The sequence below is a fragment of the Eleginops maclovinus genome, chromosome 7 (genome assembly GCF_036324505.1).
Source record: "Eleginops maclovinus isolate JMC-PN-2008 ecotype Puerto Natales chromosome 7, JC_Emac_rtc_rv5, whole genome shotgun sequence".
Classification (NCBI taxonomy): Eukaryota; Metazoa; Chordata; class Actinopteri; order Perciformes; family Eleginopidae; genus Eleginops; species Eleginops maclovinus.
This window is the reverse complement of record NC_086355.1, coordinates 12102792-12125447: the sequence shown is the minus strand read 5'-3', so window position 1 is coordinate 12125447 and position 22656 is coordinate 12102792. Positions and strand designations below refer to the sequence as shown.

The 22656-nt window shown below is 41.1% G+C and overlaps 1 protein-coding gene across 1 annotated transcript; it reads right to left on the bottom strand.

Annotated features, from left to right (window-relative positions):
• Positions 1 to 2710: 2710 nt before the first annotated feature.
• On the bottom strand, positions 2711 to 11828 carry sik1 (salt-inducible kinase 1). The gene is made up of 14 exons (XM_063887602.1): positions 11567 to 11828; positions 10867 to 11070; positions 10644 to 10760; positions 8203 to 8266; positions 7890 to 8051; positions 7538 to 7662; positions 7321 to 7444; positions 7010 to 7230; positions 6661 to 6807; positions 6315 to 6425; positions 5985 to 6210; positions 5627 to 5881; positions 5332 to 5521; positions 2711 to 5225 (listed from the first exon to the last, which is right to left on the bottom strand). Exons 2-14 carry the CDS (start codon positions 11017 to 11019, stop codon positions 4706 to 4708), a joined length of 2415 nt encoding a protein of 804 aa, XP_063743672.1. The 5' UTR covers positions 11020 to 11070; positions 11567 to 11828; the 3' UTR covers positions 2711 to 4705.
• Positions 11829 to 22656: the final 10828 nt, after the last annotated feature.

Below are 22656 nucleotides of genomic sequence, written 5' to 3'. Positions count from 1 at the left end.
GTCCTATCTCTAAATTGGAGTTGTCTCAGTATGATGTCTTTTCCTCAAATGTTTGCTGCTGATAATCTCTTGGGAATGTTATTTTTAAAATTAAAACAACTAAAAGATTCCTTTAACTGCTGCTCGTCCCTGCGGGATCAGTGAAGGAAATGAGAAATTCTGCAGTCGTGTCGAGCACTTCCGGTAGTTGTTTATTTACTTAACTCTTAACCTCCGCAAGTTCCACATATCCTCTGGGATTCATACTTGAATATTGGCAGTGACGCATGTGTACAGTATCTCACTCACGTTCACACAATTAGGAGGGTGCTAATCTCACATAAAGGGGAGAAATCCAAAAGCCCACTACAGAGGCTTCCTGAGAATATTGAGTGTTTTTTTATGCGCTGTCGTCAGGCCAGTGGGTTTATGTGTACAGTATCTGTCCCACAACAAAGCTTCTTATGCAACTGTTCCCCGGGCTGAATATAATTGTCCTCATGAGTCAGAATTTCCCTTTTGTCATCAGACATTAACTTCCCCTCTCGTTTATAGATTCTCATTGAGGTGGGAAGTTTTAGCACATTTGTTACAACACCCCCCCCCCCCCCCCCCCATTCTTCTGTCTCTTCTGCTTTTGTGCACACAAATACATTCGGGGAAAACCTCTGTGCTCAATGCACTTTAACTTTTGATAACCCAAATTACTTATTCAAAACTCTCTGAATGTTTTATGGCGAGCAGTCTTTGCGTGGAACCTTGGATCCTTTTTATTTCCTGTATGTGTGTGTGTGTGTGTGTGTTGGGGAGTACAGAGGGTGAGAAAGGTCCATCTACTTCACGCTTGCATGCGTGAAGTTCCACTTTCTGGATTGGAACTTTTTGCTCTTACCAATTGGTGGAAGTTTAATTGCTATGGATGAGGCTGATATCATTCCTATGACTGTACCTAATACCCTGTGCCATAGACGTCCAATGTTGTCCAAAATCAATTGAAAACACATCAATGAGCCATATAAAGTACTGAGATCTCCTTTTTTCTGCTAACTTTTCATTCAATCCAACCACTCTGCTGGCCTAAATAACCACTAGTACAACAAATTATTCATCCACAGCTGAAAGTAGTCCGCAACAAATACTAATACACAGGTAGCGTGTGTTTTTGCATAATGTTGGCTTGTAAATGTACAGTGACCAGCCGTTTTTTGAAATAACACAATTTAAAAAAATTAAAGAATATATTTCGGAACCGTTTTTTAAGATGAATGGGCTTTCAGACAGGTGGGGGAAGTTGTAAATGATTGAGTTGTACTGATGCATTGTTGGTTTAGTACCGAATAACAAGATAACAAATAGAAACGTACATTAAACAATATCATTTCAAAAGCTCAGTAGCTCATGCGGGGTTCACGTCAGCTGATGACAGATGGGTTTGTGGCGTCTGTTTTTTAAATGCATGGCGTTCCTTTCACGCTCATTCCCACAAGCTAATCCTCAAGGGTCATATGCCAAATGTCACAGCATATGTTACATGTGTAAATATGTGTGAACGTGTGTGTCGGACAGTGTAAATATGTACACCAAACAAGCAGCAAATCATTACGTCTGGAAGATGCAGGTCTCCTGCGGGAATTGAATCAGAGTTTCTTTTCTTGACTAAGAGGAGATAACGAGGAGCAGCGAAAGTAGAGCAGCGGAGTTCACTTGGACGGTTCGCCTTCTCATTTTGCTGTTTGCGTCACTCGATTCCCACATGGCCTTTCCTGTTAGACGTCAGACACCTGTCCATTCTCACTTTTATGAATAGCCGGCCAGCAGGTGGGTCATGGGGGTGCAATGCATCATCACTCTGCATCACAAGATAATCATAGGGTGCCAGCGAATGCATCATCAGAGAGCCTCGTCATCAGCTGGTGGAAGAGGGTGAGGCGTCATTAGAAGTCTTTTGTCCAGAAAACGCACATATTGTTCTGCGAGTATCAACCCTGTAGCAGTGAGACTTAGTCAAGCTGCTATCGTATCATTATACAGATAAAACGTTTTTATCCCACATGATTATTATCAGGGGTTTTCCTTGTTAAAGATCATTATTAATAATAACGACAGGTATTTACTTAGACAACCTTACTTTGACATACGTACTGTGAACTTTTTAGCACATCTATCATTAGTTTTAAAGCTGCAAAAGGTTTGGTTTGTCACATTCAGTATGTGCGGTGAAATGGCAAAAAGCTCTGCCTAAAGATTATTAATACAATAACAGTACACATGATAATCACACGTAAAGAATAAATACAACATATCTAAATAGAGAATGCCAATTTTACATTTATATTACATTTAATATGCCATTCCTTGCTCACTTAATGTAAATAATATCCTTTTTATATCGTGTTAGTTGTGAAAAGGCCCTTCAATAGTGTTTTGTCAGATAGTTTATAGATTTGTATCGTCAAGGTCAACTTGTATATTTTTAGTCCTTTTTTATTTCTATTTTTGAAATGTTTCTATTTTATCATTTTTAATTTTCTACTCTTTAATTTCTAATTATGTGCAATTAATTGTTTTTTTAGCTTCTGTAACAAAACATTTCCCAATGTGGGATCCATAAAGTATATCTTATCTTACTTTGTTTTTGTGGTTTGGATCCTTCATTATTCCTTTATCATAATGAAAGAGATATACAGTTACCATGTCGGTCGATAAGTTATTGAAAAACCTCCAAACAACAGACAGTTTAGGAACTTTATTTTAATAAATAGCCACATAAATACACAATCTTTCGTGAAGTAACATTCTCTCTTCTTTCTCTTCCCCCCCTCCACACTCACTCACACACTCACACAGACGTGCACATGCTCACACGATCAAGTCACAAATCAGGAAAAAGAATCTTCTTATTTCTTATCAAAAAGGAGTCTTAGTGTTTCAATCGTTTTGTGAAGTTTTCTTTTCATCATGAGAAATAAAATACAAATAAAGTGCAATTTTTGCTTCTATTTACACAGCAAGTTCAAAGGTCAGATACAGAAGAGGAGGGAGAGGTCCGAGCAGGTATCAAAAGGGCCGTTAAGTATCTCTCTTTAATGTAACGATCGGAGATGAAGACCTCAGATCAGGAGTTTGTTCAAAGGCACAGGTGTTTGTAGTGAGTGCAATAAACCAAAGTTGTTCTATAGAAACATCAACACTTTCTCCAACGCAGAACTTGGTTTGCAAAAACACTGCTCTTCTACGAGTTGTTTCACAGATATGCGAGGGCTTAATAAGCTTACAATATTACACATCTCGTTCAGCCTTACAATGTGTGAAGTTCAGCTTCCAGCACGACAGTATTGCTATTACATCTTTTTTTTCTTTCTTCTTTTTTTCTACAAAAGTACAAAAATGAACACGACCATGGTCCTGTAGTATAAGCTATAGATATAGATAGCACGTGTAGCTTCGGGATTTGGTGGTAGCCGGAGTGTTCCCATGGCAACAGCTAAGGAGATCATGTGAAATATGTTTCGCTAACCACCTTGCTACATTTTGAGACAGCTTTCTAAGTGAAAAGTCAGTAGTGAATCTGAAAGATCACCCTTCTCTTGTGCTGTTTGCTCTTTGGTAAAACCCAAATTCTTGGACTACAAGCATGCTGTGAGAAGAAACAACATTTTGAAATGCCTTGAGTCTTTTATCTCAGTTTCTACAGTAACATGTTATTATGTTACATAAATAGTATCTGTTCTAGTCAGCTAGCTAGCACAGCAAACAGATAAATACAAAACACAAACACCTCAGGTACATTTGACCATCCTATATAAAGCCTTAAGCGTCCGTTGTATTTCAATGTGAAATATTGCACATTTCCCAGTCTTTGTATACCAGGATTGACAGCATTGTTAGGGGATTTTTTTTTACAGGTTTCCAATTTGTTGCCTGTGCAGAGGTAGTAAAAGCATCTAACGAGGAGGTGATTATCAAACAAGGGAATACGGATCAGTGTATCCACGTGTGAAGGGTGCTACCAAGCTGAAAGAATGTACCTGTTGTGCTTTACTCAATCAGTGAGAAACCATCGTCCTTCAGTTTCGGCTGATGAGGATGAAGCAGTCTTTTGCGGCTTGAGGTAAAAGCAGCATTTGCGTAGCTATAATTATCTTGCACAGAAAAAAAAAATCACAGTTTCAATACAAATAAACTCCTTCAGTGAAGCTTGGGGCACTATACTGCATGTTCATTGCCCTGCTACAGAGAGACGTCTCTAGAAAGGCGAACAAAGTGGAAAAAAATCATTTTGGTCTTCTGTCCAGTCAATTGAAAGACATTGAGAAAAGGAAATGACACAGAAGTGTCAAAAAACAAGAAGGAAGAGGGAGCCTTCCTGTATTCAACCAAGTCCTTTCTCTGAAAAACAGCAGCACAACACAAGAGACGCAACCGTCAACTCTGCTTCATTCAAGTGACACTATCATCAGGCTGCGTCCTTCAGTCTATTATTGCTTCTCTGGCTCTCTGACACGGATTCATCGCCATGTCCAGGGTTTGATTATTGCTTAGTCTTTAGCTTATATGTTATTAAAGTATACACAACACACACATTCTCCCATGTGTACCGCATTCAATAAAGTGTGTTGCTTGCATCTGCTTTTGTTCTTCTTCCTCAGTTCTTCTTCTTTTTTTCTTTTTACGGCTCCAAATCTTTTTTTTCCACAACGAGAATAAGTATCTGGTGGTGATAGTTTTACTTCACCATCACGCAGCTGCTGAGCTGCTGCTGTGCGGACAGACACGACTCCTGCACGCCAGGGTCTGTGCCGGAAGCCGAGTCCACGCCCCACGCGCCTGGCCTGGACATGATGGGGAAGGTGCCCTGTGTTGTCGGCTGGGGCTGCTGTTGGAGGCCAATGTGGGGGTAAGGGGGGGTTTGCTGGCTGATGTGCAGACGTGCCCCGAGGAGGTAAGCAGCGGAGGCCACGGGGGACAGAGAAGAGGCGTAGCAGGCTGAGGAAGATGACGAGGAGCAGCCGGAGGAGGAAGTCTCCAGGCTGTGTTTCCAGGGGCCCTGCTGCAAACCCACTGACGTTTGCTGAGGAGGCAGGGAGGAGGGGATAGGGGCATCAAAGATGGAGGAGGAAGCAAACACCGTAGTGGGTGGAGGAGAGGGTGACTGCTGCCGGGCCAGAAACAGCAGGGGATTCTGGGTAGGTGCACTCGGAGTGGCATGGACCAGAGGCTGAGGTTGATGCTGGATCTGTAGCATCCTGAAAAATGGAGACAGAAGATCAGTCTCTTCACATCAGAGCTGTAAAGTCGGACATGACTGGCCACCTCGGACGAAGACATCAACAGTGTGCTCCGGTGTCTCACCTCTGCTGGTGCAGGACTTCTTCCAGCATGTTGCGGTGCTCAGACAGCGCCGGACCCAGAGACCCCCGGCTGCCGCGGTTACAGGAGGGGGGGGCAATGACTTGCCTCGTCAGACCTTTGATCTTATTTAACCCCAGAAGCCCTTTAGTGCGTGTGTTTTTCCTCAGCTGTTGGCGGAAAGCTTTGAGGCCTGTGAAAAGAGATTGGAAAGTTATTCAAAACGCTCCTTTGATCGTATAAAGTGACAAATTATTAAAAAAAGGATTGGAGTGGATGACTGATCATGCTCCTGTACCTTGTGTGAGGGAGGTGTCAGAGGCGCGGCGACCCTCCTGGAAGCTGGCAGCGGGCAGGCTGCCCTGGGCCTGGGGCAGGAGGTGGGAGGAGAGGGTCAGGGGGCTTTCAGAAGGCAGCAGGGCTCCACTTTCAGCACCAGAGGCCAGAAGTGTTGACATCTCACCCATAGCACCCTGCAAAGTGGGGGCTTGACTGGATGAATACTTCAGACAGCTGTCAGAATAGGCACCATCGGAAGGTGAGACCACAATACCTACAGAAACACATCAGGGACTAAATTAAAACGTTGTACATGCGACAGTGGGCCTCAATATGTGCTGTATACCCAACTAATGGTGTATGTATAGCATACTTACATGGAGGGTTGCACTGATGGAAACGGGCTGACACCTCAGCCAGTGTGTGTCTGCGGGAAGTTGTGCTGGGAGGGAGCAAAGGCGTAAAGGTTTGTGTTGCCTCCTCTTCCTCCAGGTCTCTGGGTCGCACCTCCTCACTGATGCTCGTCTCCAGCAGGCTGTTGGGTGAAATGGAGCGGTTCCAGAGCAGTCGGTTTAGGCTGGCCTCCACTGGAAACACCACACGCTGAAATAGGAAGAGTCTGATCGTTAGTAAAAGATAATGACGAAGTCTCGTAAAACTGAGCTTGCCGACTGTAGAAGGCTGTCAAGTTTTTAATAAATTTTTACCTGAAACAATCCAGCTTGGTCATACTCCATCTCCGGGTACACTGGAGGAGTGCTTTTGGCAGGAATCGAGAATGCTGTAGATCTAAAGCTGTCGGTAGACTCCATGATCGCCTAGGAACAAGCAGAAAGCACAACGTTTTAGAATCCAAGTATAAAGCTGCTGGTTACATCACAGTGTAATGGAGGCTACGTGAGATAGACAAGTCATAGAAAGTCACTCTAAGAATAAAAAAGTGCACTTTTGATCTGTACACTGTCCTTTCTGACACCCTCTGTAATCTGACTTTGCTTGATGGCAGACAATATATACAGATTAAAACATGGTCTTTGTGCTCAAAGATCTCACCTCTGGGCCGGGGGAGTCGGAGGTGCTCCTGGGTCTCTGGCTCCAGGTCTGCTGTCGGCTCAGCTGCTGGGTGCGGTGCTCTTTCACTCTCTCCAGCAGCAGGTAGTAGATAGCAGAAAAGTGGTTGTAGCTGCTGCTCTGCAGAGACTGCACAAGAGGACAGACAGATTAGTGGTGTTGCCTCTTTGTCATCCTTCTGTGGCTCTTAATGCCAGCGTGTATCTGTTACACTCTCTCTTTACTGCTTACTTTAGCTCTTCTCGTCTTTATTCTTAGAGTAAAAGCGAGGTGTGTACGGGCTTGCTGCCCTCGTTAAGTAAAATCTCTTTAGTGACAGTCTTGAATTCACCTCGATAGTTTTCTGGCGGTCGATGCCCAGTGTGTTCATGATGCCCAGCACAGGTTCACTGTAGTCCCCCAGGTTGGAGTTGTACTCCGTCAGGGAGTGGCTAAGGGTCTGATGGACGGCTGTTGGGTCTGCCAGCATCCAGCGGTGCTGCTTGATCTGGGCCATGGTGATCCTCCGGGCTGGGTCCACCACCAGCATCTTACGGATCAGGTTTTCACAGTCTGGAGGATGGGAGACAAGGAATGAGTCTTTGATTCTAAACACAGAAATATTAACTAGCAGTGTTTTTTATGATTGTGTTGCCATTATACCTTGAGACATGAAGAAAGGGATTCTGAATCGTCCCTCTGTGACTCTTTGTCTCAGTGCAGGAAGGCTGGGTCCATCAAATGGAAGAGAGCCGCAGACCAGAACATAAAGCACCACACCGAGGCTCTGTATTAGACAGCAAAAAGGAGAACTTAAGTATATGAAGAAAACAAATGCTAGAATAAATAACTCTGTCTATATATTATTCTATAAGCTTACCCATATGTCCAGCTGAGGCCCCTCATACTCTTTGCCTTCAAACACTTCCGGGGCAGCATAAGGCGGGCTGCCACACCATGTAGCCAGAGGCTCCCCTGCATTATAGAAGTTTCCAAATCCAAAGTCTGTAAAACACAAAAAGAGATACCAACACTTTTATTATTCATACTCCTTCGTTTCCTCTGCATTCCAGTACGAGGAGCTCATAGTGCTGAGTGATGATGCCTTTCAGTGTGTCAAAAGATGTTTCCCACAGACGGGGTTACGAAAAGATCATATTGGATTCAAAACATGCTTTCTAATAAAAACCAATCAACCCTTCAAATCTTGCATCTCAAAACACCAGACTTACCGGCTAATTTGATGTTCATGTTGGCATCCAGCAGCAGGTTCTCGGTTTTAAGGTCACGGTGAACAATGTGGTGTCGATGGCAATAATCCACAGCTGTAAGGATCTGCCAAAACTTCTTTCGTGCCTCTTCTTCACTCATGCGGCCATTTGAGGTCAGGTGGTCTGGAGGGAGAGAGGATATTTAAATTCAATGCCATATTTGAGAGAGAAAATGTATGTTATTTTATCTATTGGAGTATTATGATCAACATACTGTATTTGGCCAACATTCATTTAAAAGTGAAATAAAAATACATTTGAAAGCTGAACTTACCAAACATTTCTCCGTTCTTCGCATACTCTGTCACAATGTACAGCATGTCTTTGGTCTCCATGACCTAAGCAAAAGAAAACAAGACAGTTTTAACCAACTATGCCATTGGCAGCTGTCTATGACACAGCGTAAACCCAGTTCAAAGTTCATCTGTTCAGCCCGCATCAGGCATCTCTTGGCATAAGAAATGTTAAAACCACCAAATTCCTCATTTCGTTATTCTCTGAATACTTGTTCCAAACACACTAACCACCAACGCCCTTTCCATAAAATGTTGTGTTCCAGAAGCCAGCTGCCATCGACTTCCTGTATGAATTATTTTAAAAGCATACTTCCCCAAACCCAGAGGGGGGATGTCTAAAATGCATGTCTTTCACACAAAGTACTATCAAGATTGGAGATGTTGTCCCTGAGGCAGACACTAGTTGGCAACACATGCTAGTGTTGAATTTCAACACTACACCCCCTATCTCTTTAATTCCAGGAAACAGAGAGACAAATTCACACGGGGCTGTGTTCACGTGTCCGTCTAATGTATCAAAAACACCATGAGTGCAATCACTCAATACACTCTTTGCACTATGTGGGCTGGAAAGACGCAATTCCCAATTCTTTCTTGGAGCTCCCATTTCCGAGGAGAGCCTCAGGAACAGGGCAGTTGAGCAGAAAGGTTGCGACACAAAGAATTTTTTCTTCGTCAGATGACAAAGCCCTTTCTGGGAAAGGCTACTGTGAATCAAATGTCTCAAAATGACATTCAATACTCAAGCTAAATCTTTTTCATCCACCAGCCCCTCTAGAAAAACAGCTTCAATACACCGCTCCTCAAAGCGGGGAGTAGCCTTTATCTCTCCAGGGCTCTGTCCCCTTGAGGTGCTGCTGACGTCACAGCGCTAAAGAGCAGGCACGGCACGTCAAGCACCCTCAAGCTAACCCAGGAAGATTACCTCCTTAACATTCATATTTTCCGTAAGTGAAATATTCAAACCTAAAACATTTTATGGTCGCACTATTCCTTCACATGCAAATATTTTAGAGGCCATTATTTCATTTTATAAATATTTCTCATAATTCAGACATATTTGGTAGTTCCATATCATTTCCATATTTTCTGCCATTTTTGCTTGAATAAATGACTGAATTTGATAATCAATTATCAAAAAATGTGGTATTGATTTTTCAGCGATGCAGCTTTAGTGATTATCTGGTGACTTCTCCAGTGTGCAGGGATTGGCTGCAGTTGTCCCCTGAATAGGAATCACAGAGATCAGCGGAGGTTGTTCTGTCGCACAGTAAGGGAGTGTTGTTCAAGAGGATAAAAGGCCTGTGTGATTTATACAAGGTCAAAGAGAGGAGACAAAGAGAAAGGGAAACGCTTCAATTATCCTCGACTAGAGAGGGAAAAAAAAATGTTACTCTCATGAGACCGGTGAGAGCAGCAGCAGCTGATTTATCAGGCCAAAAGGTCTCAGACCACCTCCTCCCCTTCATGGAGTACCAACCATCTGACTAGCATCACCTCAGACAACCCAAGGGCACGCAGATAAAAGAGGATGCATCACATGCGGGATAATAACAGAGGTCATCCATGTTACCTTAGAGACACCTTTACCATGGCCGGATCATAATCCAATCTAATGCAATTACCTTTATCATTGTGTTGTGAAAAAAAACGTACATTGCTTTCAGTTAACATGTGATTTTTGTCATTTTAAAAATGTAATTATTGAAATTTCTGATATAGATTAATGGACTAATTGCTCCATCTCGACAGGATCTTGTTTTATTTGAGACATGATTTCACAGTAAATACTGCTTAGCTGCTTAAAATCAGGCATTAATTCGGTCTAATCTTATAAAATAGCAAAACAGCACAGAGCTTAACAAAGGGCAGAAAGAGAAAAAAGAAAGGGCATTGCATGTTTGTTGGCGTGGGTGTGTGTTTTTGCCTTTTCTTGCCAGACGTGTGCCAAAACAACACAGAAAGGCCATCCAAGGAGAAAAGTCATTTATTACCACTAAGTCTTCAATTTAATTAGCAGTAAAGCTATGTTGGGTTCACAGACACTTTGCACCCGGCATTAACGGCTGGTAATTGAGCTTAATGTGCAGACCTGTGGACGCAGATTTAACCAGAAGCGCTGTAGCTGCAATCACATCTACCAATATCCAACTGAGAACATTCTGAGAGTCAGCAGCTCATCACAAGCCGGTATAATGTCCCCTGGTTCAATCGCACTGTAACTGAGGGAAATCAATGTGCAAAGCTTTCTGCACCATTGCGTTTTTACTCCCAGATGCATGCGTGTGTTCCCTGGCTCCCTGCACTTGGGGCCGTCACACAATCAAGCTTCACAATTGAGGATGTAGTACAGGTTGAACAACTACTGCTGCACACATGCAAAGAACAACACTGCACAAAAATGAAACCTGATACACACCTGGTAGAGTTTGATGATATGAGGGTGGTTAAGCAGCTTCATTATCTGCACCTCTCTGTAGATTTTCTCCAGGTTGGAGGGGTTCAGTCTGGTCTTATCAATGATTTTAATGGCCACCTGGAAAAAATTATAAATTGTACATTTAAACATTTTAAAAATTTGAAAGGTTACTCATCTTTAAAAAAACAGCCTATCAGTCAATGATTATAATAGGGATGCTGACCTGTGTCTTAGTGACTTTATGTCTGGCCAGTTTCACCACTGCAAAGTTTCCCTTCCCCAGTGTGCGTACGATCTCGTAGAAGCCGACCTGCAGGGGTCTTCCCTGTGCCGGGCTGGACTGAGCCCCCTGGCTGTTCTCTGTCATGATCACCATGGTGCATCAACAGTCTGGAGTTACAGCGTTGGGATTGGTTAGTGCTAATACCTGCAGAAACAAAGACTTGCTTTAATTTGAATACATATTCAGATGTAGTTTATATTGTTGCATTACATTCTTATTTTGTGATTATTTTGAAGATACAACTATGTATTGGTAGGGCTCGATATACAGCAGGTTGAAAACTTGCTTGTATAACAAATGATCTCAGTGGGTGAAAGTCTCACTAGAGTGGACTGAGCCCGGCTCTATCAAAATGAAGTTCACTGTCCTATTCTCCAACAATATTTTTTTCAAGCATACACAATTTCATCTGTTTTAAAAGGATAAAAAAACGGATTACTTCTCCTATTTTTTTAATCATATAGACATCATTTGATTACAACATGTTGGTCATTGTGTTACTATTGAATAGAAAGTAAAAGACAAATCAGCTTGACACAAAACGAAAGTACTTTGGGTTGTGTAAGAACATTTAAAAAACGGGTTATTGCCTCTGAGGTTGTAAAAAGTAGGTCTTTTGGAGAGAGGCGTCTTGTCTTACCTTAACAATCGGACATAAACCACCTTCTCTCAAAGTTCAGACAGTTCTCAGAAGAAATGTAAACCATTCCACAAGCAGAGCGAAGAAACAACCACAACAACAACAGGGAGGAAAAACTGTAGAAAACACGCGCGGAGCAACTTTTTTCTTCCCGTCTTAGTTTGAGTTCATACAACAAGTCTCTCAGCCCGGGACTCGGCTGCGACCGTATGTGTCTGTAGGCTCCGCCGGAATGCACAGAAGAGCCTCGGCACTCACAGGGGGAACTCCTCCTCCTCCCCCTCCTCCCTCCCCCACCATAACAAATTGATACCCACCTTATTAACGTCACACCCGCGTCAGAGCTCCGAGCTGGGTGCAAGGCAAGGCCGAGCCCGAGCGCAAGTCACTGTTGCCGAGCAACCGCGCGGCTCGGTCGCACGGTGACGTGAGTGCTGATGGAGGGGTTGCCTGGAGATGGGGAGGATGACGTCAGTGGTAGAGATGTGTCACCACGTGATGTTTCCTCGCTGCCTCGTGCTCTCACTCCACAGCCTGGGTGCGCGCGCGCGCGGTTCCAATAGAAACAGGAAGCAACTGGTGATCTTTTAAAAAAATAGAGTAGTCAAATGCACATTTCATTTGGTTTTACGTGACAAAAAATCTATAGTATATTTATAGTATTCTATAGGTCAAAGGTTTTAATTAAACTATTTATTGTGTTTAGTATATTATATACATCTCAAATAATAATAATAACAATAAAAATGGACCTCACATAATTAATGTGAATTAAACTCAAATTAATTTAGTCACACATTATTTATAAGCCTTTAGGAATACCTTATATTGGCTAAATTTAAACTTTTTTCAGGTTTGGTTTTTTAAGCATACATTGTTGCACAGGTAGAGCAAGAACATCTCTGTCCACTTTGCAAAAAGCAGATGGGACTGAAAGAGGGAGGCCCATAACAATCAATGTGAGAACAGCAGTTTGTGACAGAAAATAATCGACAAGACTTTAACAAGAATTAAGGAAGGGGGATTGTTACCAAAGAATAAGAAAAATGTTGCACGAGAACTAGTAGGAGGCAGTCTGACAGAGACAACGTGCACTCACACAAACATCCATATTAATCCTCACATTACTGTGTTACAACTCACATGATTATCTGACATATTCTTTTATAAGCGCACAGTTAAGAAAAGCAGTGCAAGGGTTGTGTGAAAAAGGTTGAGGAAACCGGACCTGCACTATTTTATTCTAATTTGTCCTACTCTGTTTCATTTTGTCTTATGTCCGATATACTATATATATATATATATATAATATATAATATGTTGCATTGTTGGAGGAGCTCAGGACCTAAGATTGTTATTGCCATAACTACACTGTAGCTTCTGTGCACATGATAATAAAACCCTTGCACCTTGAATCGCTCAGCATCTGGATTTGCAAACCATCACATAAAATGTTTGACATCTGAACAAGTGTCCTTGTTATTGATACTTTCAAACAGCGGCTTCATGCTGGTTATTTTCAGTAATGACAGGGTTGCTGTGTGTTAGGCAGCAGGTTTCTATTACGGGGTTTTCCGACAGAGCTGCCATTTTGCCGCTCAAGATGAGGAATAGTCAATAGTAACATCTTTAAAAAAACAAAAAACACAGGTGATCTCCATAGGTGTTGCTGGGGATTCCAGATGAAATATAAGAATCATTGATTGAAACTCATGTGAAATAGCAAAAAAGCGACCTATTTATTAAGCAGTCAAACTAAGAATACAGTGACAAAGTTACACAATAAGGACAGAACCATATGCCCAAGAGTGCAAACAGTCAGCTTGACACCCCAAAAAGACCAACAACTCTATTATAATATGTGTTAGATGGGAAACATACTGTAACATTTCATAGCATGTTAATAACAATAAGTGCAGGTTAGTGTAAATACCAAACACAGTAGAGAGACAGGTTGTACCCTCCCACAGTCTGAAATGTTAAAGGAATGCAAACTGCATGCAAAGTGTCCCAACTGAAAGGTCATGCAATATTTTGATGCACATTTGCAACACAAAACCACACAGCCCACGTTGTTTCATAACCAAATGTCTCTACCTGTTGACATTTGAATATCTGTCTGACTCAATTTTCTTAATTTCTCAGTGTGAGAAAAGCATGTTTAACCCGTGTCAGATTGTCCAAGTATTATGGGGGATTTGTTTTAACAAATATTTGTGACAAAGCATGAGCTCACGTAGAGTATGTGAGAGTAAGTGAGAGTATCACTTTTGCTGAACATTTCTTCTATGAACATGAGTGGTAACCCTACGCAGCAAGTGTTGTATTCCTAATGAATTTAAGTTTTTGTTCCACGAGAAGGAATGTGTGTCTCATAGGAAATGTAATTTAGCTTTAAGTGGAGACAAATATGTTAAAATCCTTCATTTTAAATTGAAGAGAGCTCCAGAGGTCCATCATGTTTAACGGGATTAGATCTGAAGGAATGAATTACAGAAACAAGGGAAAATAAATACCTTCAGATAAAAAAACAAAAATGCAATGGGGCAGCTTTAAGGCAAATCATTGTATAGTTCAGCTCTGAACGTGAGCCAAACCACAATAAAGCAAAAACCGGTCCCACAGGCACAACCTTTCATTCCTGGTAATAGCATGAATACTAGCCTCCCACACACTCTCACTTTCTGTCATATACACACACAGACACACACATGCACGCACACGCTCTCATTCACAGTCTACACACATCTTTTTAACTTCTATAAGTGTGTGCATTTTTGTATTCATTCATCACTTTTAATTACTTACCACCTAATGTAACAGTCATCAAAGCTGCACAAATAATTCTGGGTTTGCAGAAAAGAAAATATTTTTATTCCCGCTATGAGTCATGTACTGTTTATCTGAAAATAAAGACAAATCTGTACAGTTGAGCAGTGCTTGTTTTGTCCTCAAGAGTTATCAGCGTTTACTAAAAACAGGTGACTTATCAGGAACGTTTCACTGCACATTTATTCCAAAGGGGAAGCCACAGGCATTTTTAGTCTGTTGTTTGTGTGTTTTTATCAAATGTGGGCGCACAAAGGTCACCTCAAAGGTTATTTCTCCCTCTTCAAGCACTTAATTTAGTTGAGGAATCACATTTTCCCTTGCTGACTGACAGTAACAAGGGATGTGTTACAGGAAGTAATGAATCACGCTTTTCATCCAAAGATTGCTGTTTGCATAAATAAGCATATATTTACATTGAATGTTTTCTCCAGTACTAAGTGGTTGCTGTCTACATTATTGAAAGCGTCAATAATGGCAAGTTTGAAAGAGAACCAAGGAGGGAAATTATTCATAGTGGAGATAAAAACATTAACTTCTGTAGGTCAGGATCTCAAGACCGCAGAACATCATTTTGAAGGGGAGATGTGCGTCTACAAAACCAGATTAAACCTGAACACTGGAAGAAAACTCCTACTTTTGACTCAGAAACTATCCATACATCCCTATAATAAAGCCCTATAATCTCTGTCAATAGGGTTGTTTTGGGGGTTGTTTTGTCGGCAGGATCACTGAAAAACTATTGGAGTTCTTATCATTTAACTTAAGGGTGTACCATGTGCCAAGTAAGAAGCTATTACGATTTTGGAGCTGATTGGAACCACAGGGTTGGCCCATATTCTTTGCTTAATGGCCTTGGTGAAAGTCTGATAAACACACTGTTGAACATTAGGCTACATATGCACTTTGTTATACTTTTCACATCCTGAGTGATCTGTGCAGCTGTAGAATCACTGCTTTCCTTTTCTCATAGTCACTTTTGTACGTATTTTACATGACCGCAGTGACATCTGTGTTGCACATCACAACTCAAAGTGTGATATTGCGTGGTCTACAGAACATCTGTTCAACCTGACCTTGACTTAAGAGTCATCGGGACTCTTTTCAAGCTGGCTGCACATGCTGCCTGATATTTTCATAATGTTAAATCACATTTAGAACATGAATTGCAAGGTCAATATTAGGTCAAGCTCAATGCTTAGTAGATTTTTTACATGCAGGTATTTTGGATTATTAAATTGAATTTTGTATTGTTGTTGAAATTAGACATGACTAGAAACTGGTAATGTGCAATAACTGTGGACAATAAGAGTGCTGATGTTTTTCCTAATATTTGGCATGTTTGGAATTATGCTTTAGTGTGTTAACAAGCTAACATTTGCTATGTAGCCGTTAGCATAAAGTGCAGCTAATTTGTTCAATACTTTGGTTTATGACCAAATACCTGCAAATATATACTTCACATATGTGCTAATTTGCAAATGCTCTGCTGAAAAGCTAAACGAAAATGGTGAACATGGGAAACACTACACCTGCCAACATGACGAGCTAGCATTGTAAATACTAGCATGTAAGCATTTAGCTCAAAGCACCGGCGCCATTTTTATTTATTTAACCAGGTAAAAGACCCATTGAGATCGTGATCTCATTTTCAAGGGTGACCTGGCCAAGAAGGCAGCAGCACACGTCATCAACATACAAGATACAAATACATTACAATAAATAGGGCCACAAGTGAATAAAACAACAACAAAGTGCAAGAGCAAAGGAATCGATCATAGGAAATAATTAAGAGCAAAGGCACCGTCCAAATATTTTTTGTTGTCGGTCCTTTAGGAACTGGCGGAAGACATTAAAAGATACAAGTTCAGACATTTTTATTTCGGCCTCAAAATTGTTCCAAGTTGATGGGGCAGCAAAACTGAACGCTTTTTTCCCCAATTCCGTCTGAGCTCGTGGGATATGCAAGCAGTAGGCCTAACTATCGCTGGACCGTAAGGCATACCGGGTTTCGGCTCCTCGTAGGAGTGAACACAAGTAGGAGGGAACCAAGCCAAGCAGAGCCTTATAGATCATAAGCAACCAGTGAGTTTCTGTGCGAGTGCTCAATGATGCCATATGTATCACAGATCCGCTATCATGACTGTATACTGTTTGTCTTGTTACTCTATGTACACTTAACATAATCCAAAGTTCTTCACTTACTGTAAATAAACACAAATAGATAAACATCTCTATTAACCGCTACATAAACAATACCTGTCATTATGCAAATGTGGTTATTATATTGGGCGTATTCTTATTATATTTACGGTATATCTGTAAATGTTTTTGCAGTACTTGATCAACATTACTATGTCATATTCACAGACATGATATTGACAGATAACCTGGGGTGGATGTTCAACTCGCTAAACTCAGTCCATTATCCATTTATTTTGCTATTTGCAACCTCTGACAGTTTGTGAAAGGCTCCTTTGTACGATCATTCGGTGTCATTGTGTCTCACGGACGACAGGGGTACCATTCTTCTGGCTAATTACCACTGGTCTGTCTACAATTGTTGACTTAACAGGAAGGGCCAGCCTTGTGAGCTTGTGCGTCAAGCTATCACCCAGGAGGTCTAGCACCAGCCCTTCTCAAATAAACAGTTTCAGTGATGAGAACCTCAGAAATCTCTCCCTCACATAAACTCACACATGTTTTTCTCGCTGATAGAAAGGGTTTGTGGTTTTAATAGTCATATAAATATTGTATTATCAATGACAATACGTCAGTGATTAAGGATGTTTCAACAACAATGTTTAATTTAGATTGAACATGAAAAATAAAACATTTTTGACTTGGCTCAGTATTGTATGGTTTGTATATACTTTGAAAAACACAATATTTTCCTAAGACAATAAATGACGGCAATAGACTGATCCTTAGATGCTTTTTCCACAGCAGCAGTTTAGTGGTAAAGGCCCCAGGGTGCCAGAAAACTGGAAAATACTTTATTGATGTAAATGATTTGTCTTTACACTCATAAAAAAAACCAACCTTACAGATGGATAACCTGCATTTTTTCCAACCTTTGATAAAAACTACTAACAAGCTTAACTGTTCTGCTAAATGGCTAGTGAGAGGAGGCATGCCATTTTTAACATAAATGTTTTATTATTTTCTACACAATTTTGTAATTTAACAGTTTGTTAAATACATTTCATAACATACACGACTATTCTTCTAGAAGAAAAAATCTAATCTAATGTTTTTTTATTCTGAAATGGTAGTGCACAATGAGTTATTCTACTCGTTGTACTTTAAGTATGTTTTGATGCTAATACTTTGTCCTTTTACTTAGTTGAAACTGTAAAGCAGGACTTTTAATTGCAACAGAGTATTCTAACACTGTGGTTTTATGTATTTTACTTAACTTAAAGATCTGACCTATGTGAAATAATCCCCTACAGCAGAGGTCGGCAGGTCTTACCCTCCCTCCTCCTCTAACCGGCTTGCTGTACATTATCCTTGACACATTGCATGCTATGTGCAAAAAAAGCATTATATTACAGAAACACTGCTCAGAAATCAGTGGACTGTTTTTTCTAGCTTATCGTTGACTATCCTTAAGCAATTGAAACCACATAAAAACAAAACATGTCAGCTGACTTGAATGTCTCAGTGCTTTTATTGGGTTTTACTTTGATGCAAACTGTTTTGGCTTTAAAATAAAAACAGTTATGCAAACTTGAGTCACAAGGCAAAATGATCAGCCCCTTCACTACCCGTCTTAGCTACGCAGTAACAAAAGGCTTTTCTGCAAAAGAATGCCTAATGTATTGTATCAGCGGCTCTGCTGATACAGTAATCTGTGGTGTCAGTTATCTCAAGATGTAAATACCTGGGTAGCGCCTGTGTCTGCACACCAGGCTACGCAGAGCCCTTATGAATGTTCGTGTATGCAAAAGCCCCTCAGGAGACAGAGCCATGTGCGTCATACCACGGATCAGTCTATTATCCAGGGCTGAGGGTGGCAGGAGAGGGGGGTCTGGGGTACCCAGATAGGTGATAGTTTGCTTGGCAAGGAGAATAAAATGAAAAGTAGATAAAGCATAGATAACTAAAAGGGTGGATACAATTAAAAAAAGACAAAGCAGAAAGAGCATTAAACCAAGATACAAAAATGGCATGGGAAAGAGATGGCACAAAACATATCAGTGAATAAAAGCATTAGGAAGAGGTCAGCTTTGAGGGAAGCAGCATGATTCGCCTCTCAGAGCGATTGAGTGACGTAATGCTCCTTTTCCTATGATCAGAAAATACAAATATAAAGGCTGTGCACATTTTTCTCTCCCACACTCAGACACATTCCAAACCAACTGGGGATTTATAGAATTGAGCTTCTCAAGATGAAATCAATTTTATATGTGGGACAGTGGATAGTGTCACCTAGACCTTCTTTTATAATCATTCATACTTTTCATAATATGGGACCTTAAAATGAACAACAAATATCAACCTCAGGATAGCGCTTCCAAAGGAACAACAAAGACATTGAGATACATCCTCTGGCGGTCATGAATGTCTGAACTAAAAGATCTAATTTCCTCTTCATCAATGTAAAGCCATTTTGCCATGGCTAAAATATGTATACCACCTAATATCTCCAACTTAATTTATTCACAGAGGAGGTGAATAAGGAGTATGACCTGGAAGTGACACTGACTTCAGATGGAAAGAACGTTTCTGTTTATCCCTGTAGGTGTTTGTTCATCTTGTGTCCATATGGTCTCTCAGCTGGGCCCCAAAAGCCAACTAACAGCCCTTATCTAGCAAGAGGAAAGAGAGGAAGAAAGTGAAGAGAGAGCTGGAAACATGTTCAAATGTCTTCAGGATAAAGAAAGTGAGTGGTTGTCAAAGGAAGTAACCACCTAAGTCCTTTTCTTTTTTAAATCTATTCCACCTGACCTCCATTGTCTCTCTGCACAGCTGAGGGTTCAGAGCTCAACAGATTGAGTGAAATGTATTTTGTTTTTGATTTGGTGGGAACAGAGTTTGCGAGAAGTCTTCCAGAGAAAGAAGCAGCTAAGAGTGGATTATGAGTACTAAGCTCTGTGAGGGAGGGTGTTCGAGAGGACTCTCAGGAAATAGATGTGTTGGACTGCTCTAACCATGACCTTCTGACTTAAGGGAAGGAGGGGACAAAAACCTCTACTGAACCAAAGCCAAATAAGGACAGCTACAGCTTGGTTCAAGTCCTTTACTTGAAGTAACCCTAACCGTAACTATCTATGCAATTAACAGCTGAGAGGTTAATATATCGTGGTGCATATTTAATTTGGATAAATGAGACATCTCTACAGAAAGCTAAGTAATGATTATCACAAACCTTTTATCTCCAGCTTCTCCTTTATCTTCTGAACAAAATCACACACACACACACACACACACACACACACACACACACACACACACACACACACACACACACACACACACACACACACACACACACACACACACACACACACACACACACACAGTACGTGCAGAACAAATAGTTGTTTTTATTCGCCCGTCTGCCAGTGATTTTGATTTGCTAGAACAATAAATCCATAAAATGTATTGCAGCTTCCCGCAATGCCAAAGACTGTGGATTCATTAGTAACACACCGTTTTTCTTTTCATTTTGCTATTCTGTGCCCTGTGAGATTGTACAAGGGTGCACAGAGGAACAATTAGAGTAGAACACAGTGTACTCAAAACACAGTGTCTGCTTGTGTGTACGTTGTTAATTTCAACCATGTGGGGACTATTTGTGTTTTGGGCAAAACACCAAGGTCCCCACAAAATTAACCACTACATTTCAGGGTAAAGGCAAGTGTTGGCGTTAGACATTAGTTGAGATGGGCAATATATCAAATATATTCTGTTTATATTGCTCCAAGATGTCGTCAGTAAAAAGAACAATTAAAAGATCACTTTAAATGCTAATGCAATGTCCACTCAAGTGATTAGTGAAAAAAGTGTGTGTGTGTTCAGTGCAGCTCTGAGTTTTAAGTTCTGACAATAGGGAAAGAGAGCATGATTATGTCTTCAAACCATCCAATACTTGTTGCTCTGGTGCAACTGTCTAACATGTTGACAGGCACTTCAGCTGACTGTAAGCGCTCCCCTGTTCGAGCGCTGAGTGTTTAGTATTGTGTTTGATTTTGTTGCTAGGGCTTTTGTGAGATAAAAGCAGACGGCAGATAGTTTGACACAGTTTCTCTTCTGTTCTTCGTCCAGCTTGACCTGCTCTCTTCATGTAACACCAGACCACCCATTGCTCGCTTTAATGATTAACTTCAGATTAACTGCAGCCAGGCGCTGCTCTTGTTTCCATCTGCCTTCCCACTCCCCCTTTTTTCCCTCCATAGTTTATCTCCTTCCACTACCTTCTCTGCAGTTAGTAAATGTCAGCCACTTAGGGCTGAAAATAAATATACAAGAGAGTGAACTAGCCAGAGGAGTACCCTGCCACACTGTGCTGCAGTATCTGCACATCCCACCTGAAGCGCACCACCCACAGTTAGACCATTCTTAGCAGCAGAGAGAATAGGACTGTCTCACTCCCAATCACGGCAATTTTTTAGTGCCCTTTATCACAAAAAACTATTATCAAATAATAAAGGATATGTCTCTCAAACTTTAGCTTGTTCTCTCTTTGATAACCTCCAGCTATAGCATGTATGTAAATCAGCTCTAAAGGAAAGTTCACTTCTTTTTAAAATTGCATCCATACCTCCCACACTGTGCGTCACATATCATTATCTCAATGTGAAACTCTGTATAATTAGCGTCACGCTCATGGTGACATTTTTAAAGCCATAATCATGTTTTGAAGGCATGAAGAAGAAGGTGTTTGGATTGCGTCTTTGCAGGAGTGACAGTATAAACATCCTGTTAGGAGGAGTCAGGTGGGCAGTTAAATACCAATCCCTTATTTTTCCTAAATTAGCCAGGCTGCGAATTTCCTACTCCATATAATACCTTCTTTGTCACTTTAGTCAGGCCACAAGCATTTCTTTTAACGCTTCTTCTACAAAATAAATCCTTTCTTTCCTTCACATCAAGCCTCCTCTTTCATAGAAATGAGACTTACTGCACCCCTTCCCCTCATTTTCCCTCCCTCCCCTCCCCCTCCCCCTATCGCAGTGAGCTGACTGCTTGGTCAAAAGGTACAGGCAATGATGTCAGCAGCCTGCGTCAAAGTCTCGGGGGTGCATTTAAAATCCCCTTAGCCTAACTAAGCCTTCCATTGAAATCGTTGTGCACTAATCAAATCTGTACTGCCTCAAGCACGTCAAATTCTTCCTTCAGTTCAATACTTCAATTTCATTAAGATGCAGAAAAGTGTAAATTCTCTGAAAATATGCAGCACCTTGACCAAATGTATGCAGGCACATCTTAGCTTAGGGCATGTGTGTAAACAGGCGGAGAGACAAACGCATACATGCTCAGTCCTTTGGGAGAACAGTGTGTAACCTTGAGATTGCTCAATACAGAAATTTCAATCAATGGAGGCGACTGAATCCTTTATGAGGTGCACCAAACCATATCAGTTGTTCCTGTGGGTCATGAAAAGTCTCTTTTATTCAAATGTTCCTACAGAACCGTTTAGTTCCAATGCTTCACAAGTTCATGGGCACGGATAATGTAGGACGCCGTTTGCTAAATTTGTTGGGTTTCCAGTGAAATTAGTCAGCTGGACTGCGGTTTGCATTAATGCTTGACTGCATCCTAAAGTGACACACCAATACAAGGGCGCAGGTTTAGTTGCAAAGTTGTTGGAGACAAAGGGTGGGGTGAAATGTATATACAATGCCAGTGAATGGGAGGAATTTTTAAGGTCAATTGTGTTATCAAGGTCCAGTTGCATCATTGAGGATGTAAAAGGGATGGCTTATTCCCCTTTCATCCAAAGTAACTAAATAAATAGGATTCAGGAAATGCAGTTGTTTGGTACTCACCCATATCATCATATGTAAGTGAATGGCTGCTTCTGTCTTACTTAAGTAGAGGGGTGAGAGATCCTTTTTCCGTTGCTCTCCCTGGGGTTTCTTCCATTTTCCCCATGTTAATTATAAGGTTTGAGTTGTACAGTCTTTAAAGTCCCATGAGAGAAATATGTGGGCTGTATAAAAAGAAATGTGATAAACAATAAAATGATGTTTCAACAATGTTGTGAATTGTAAGACACACATTTTAAAAAAGCAGCACAAATGTATGCAACT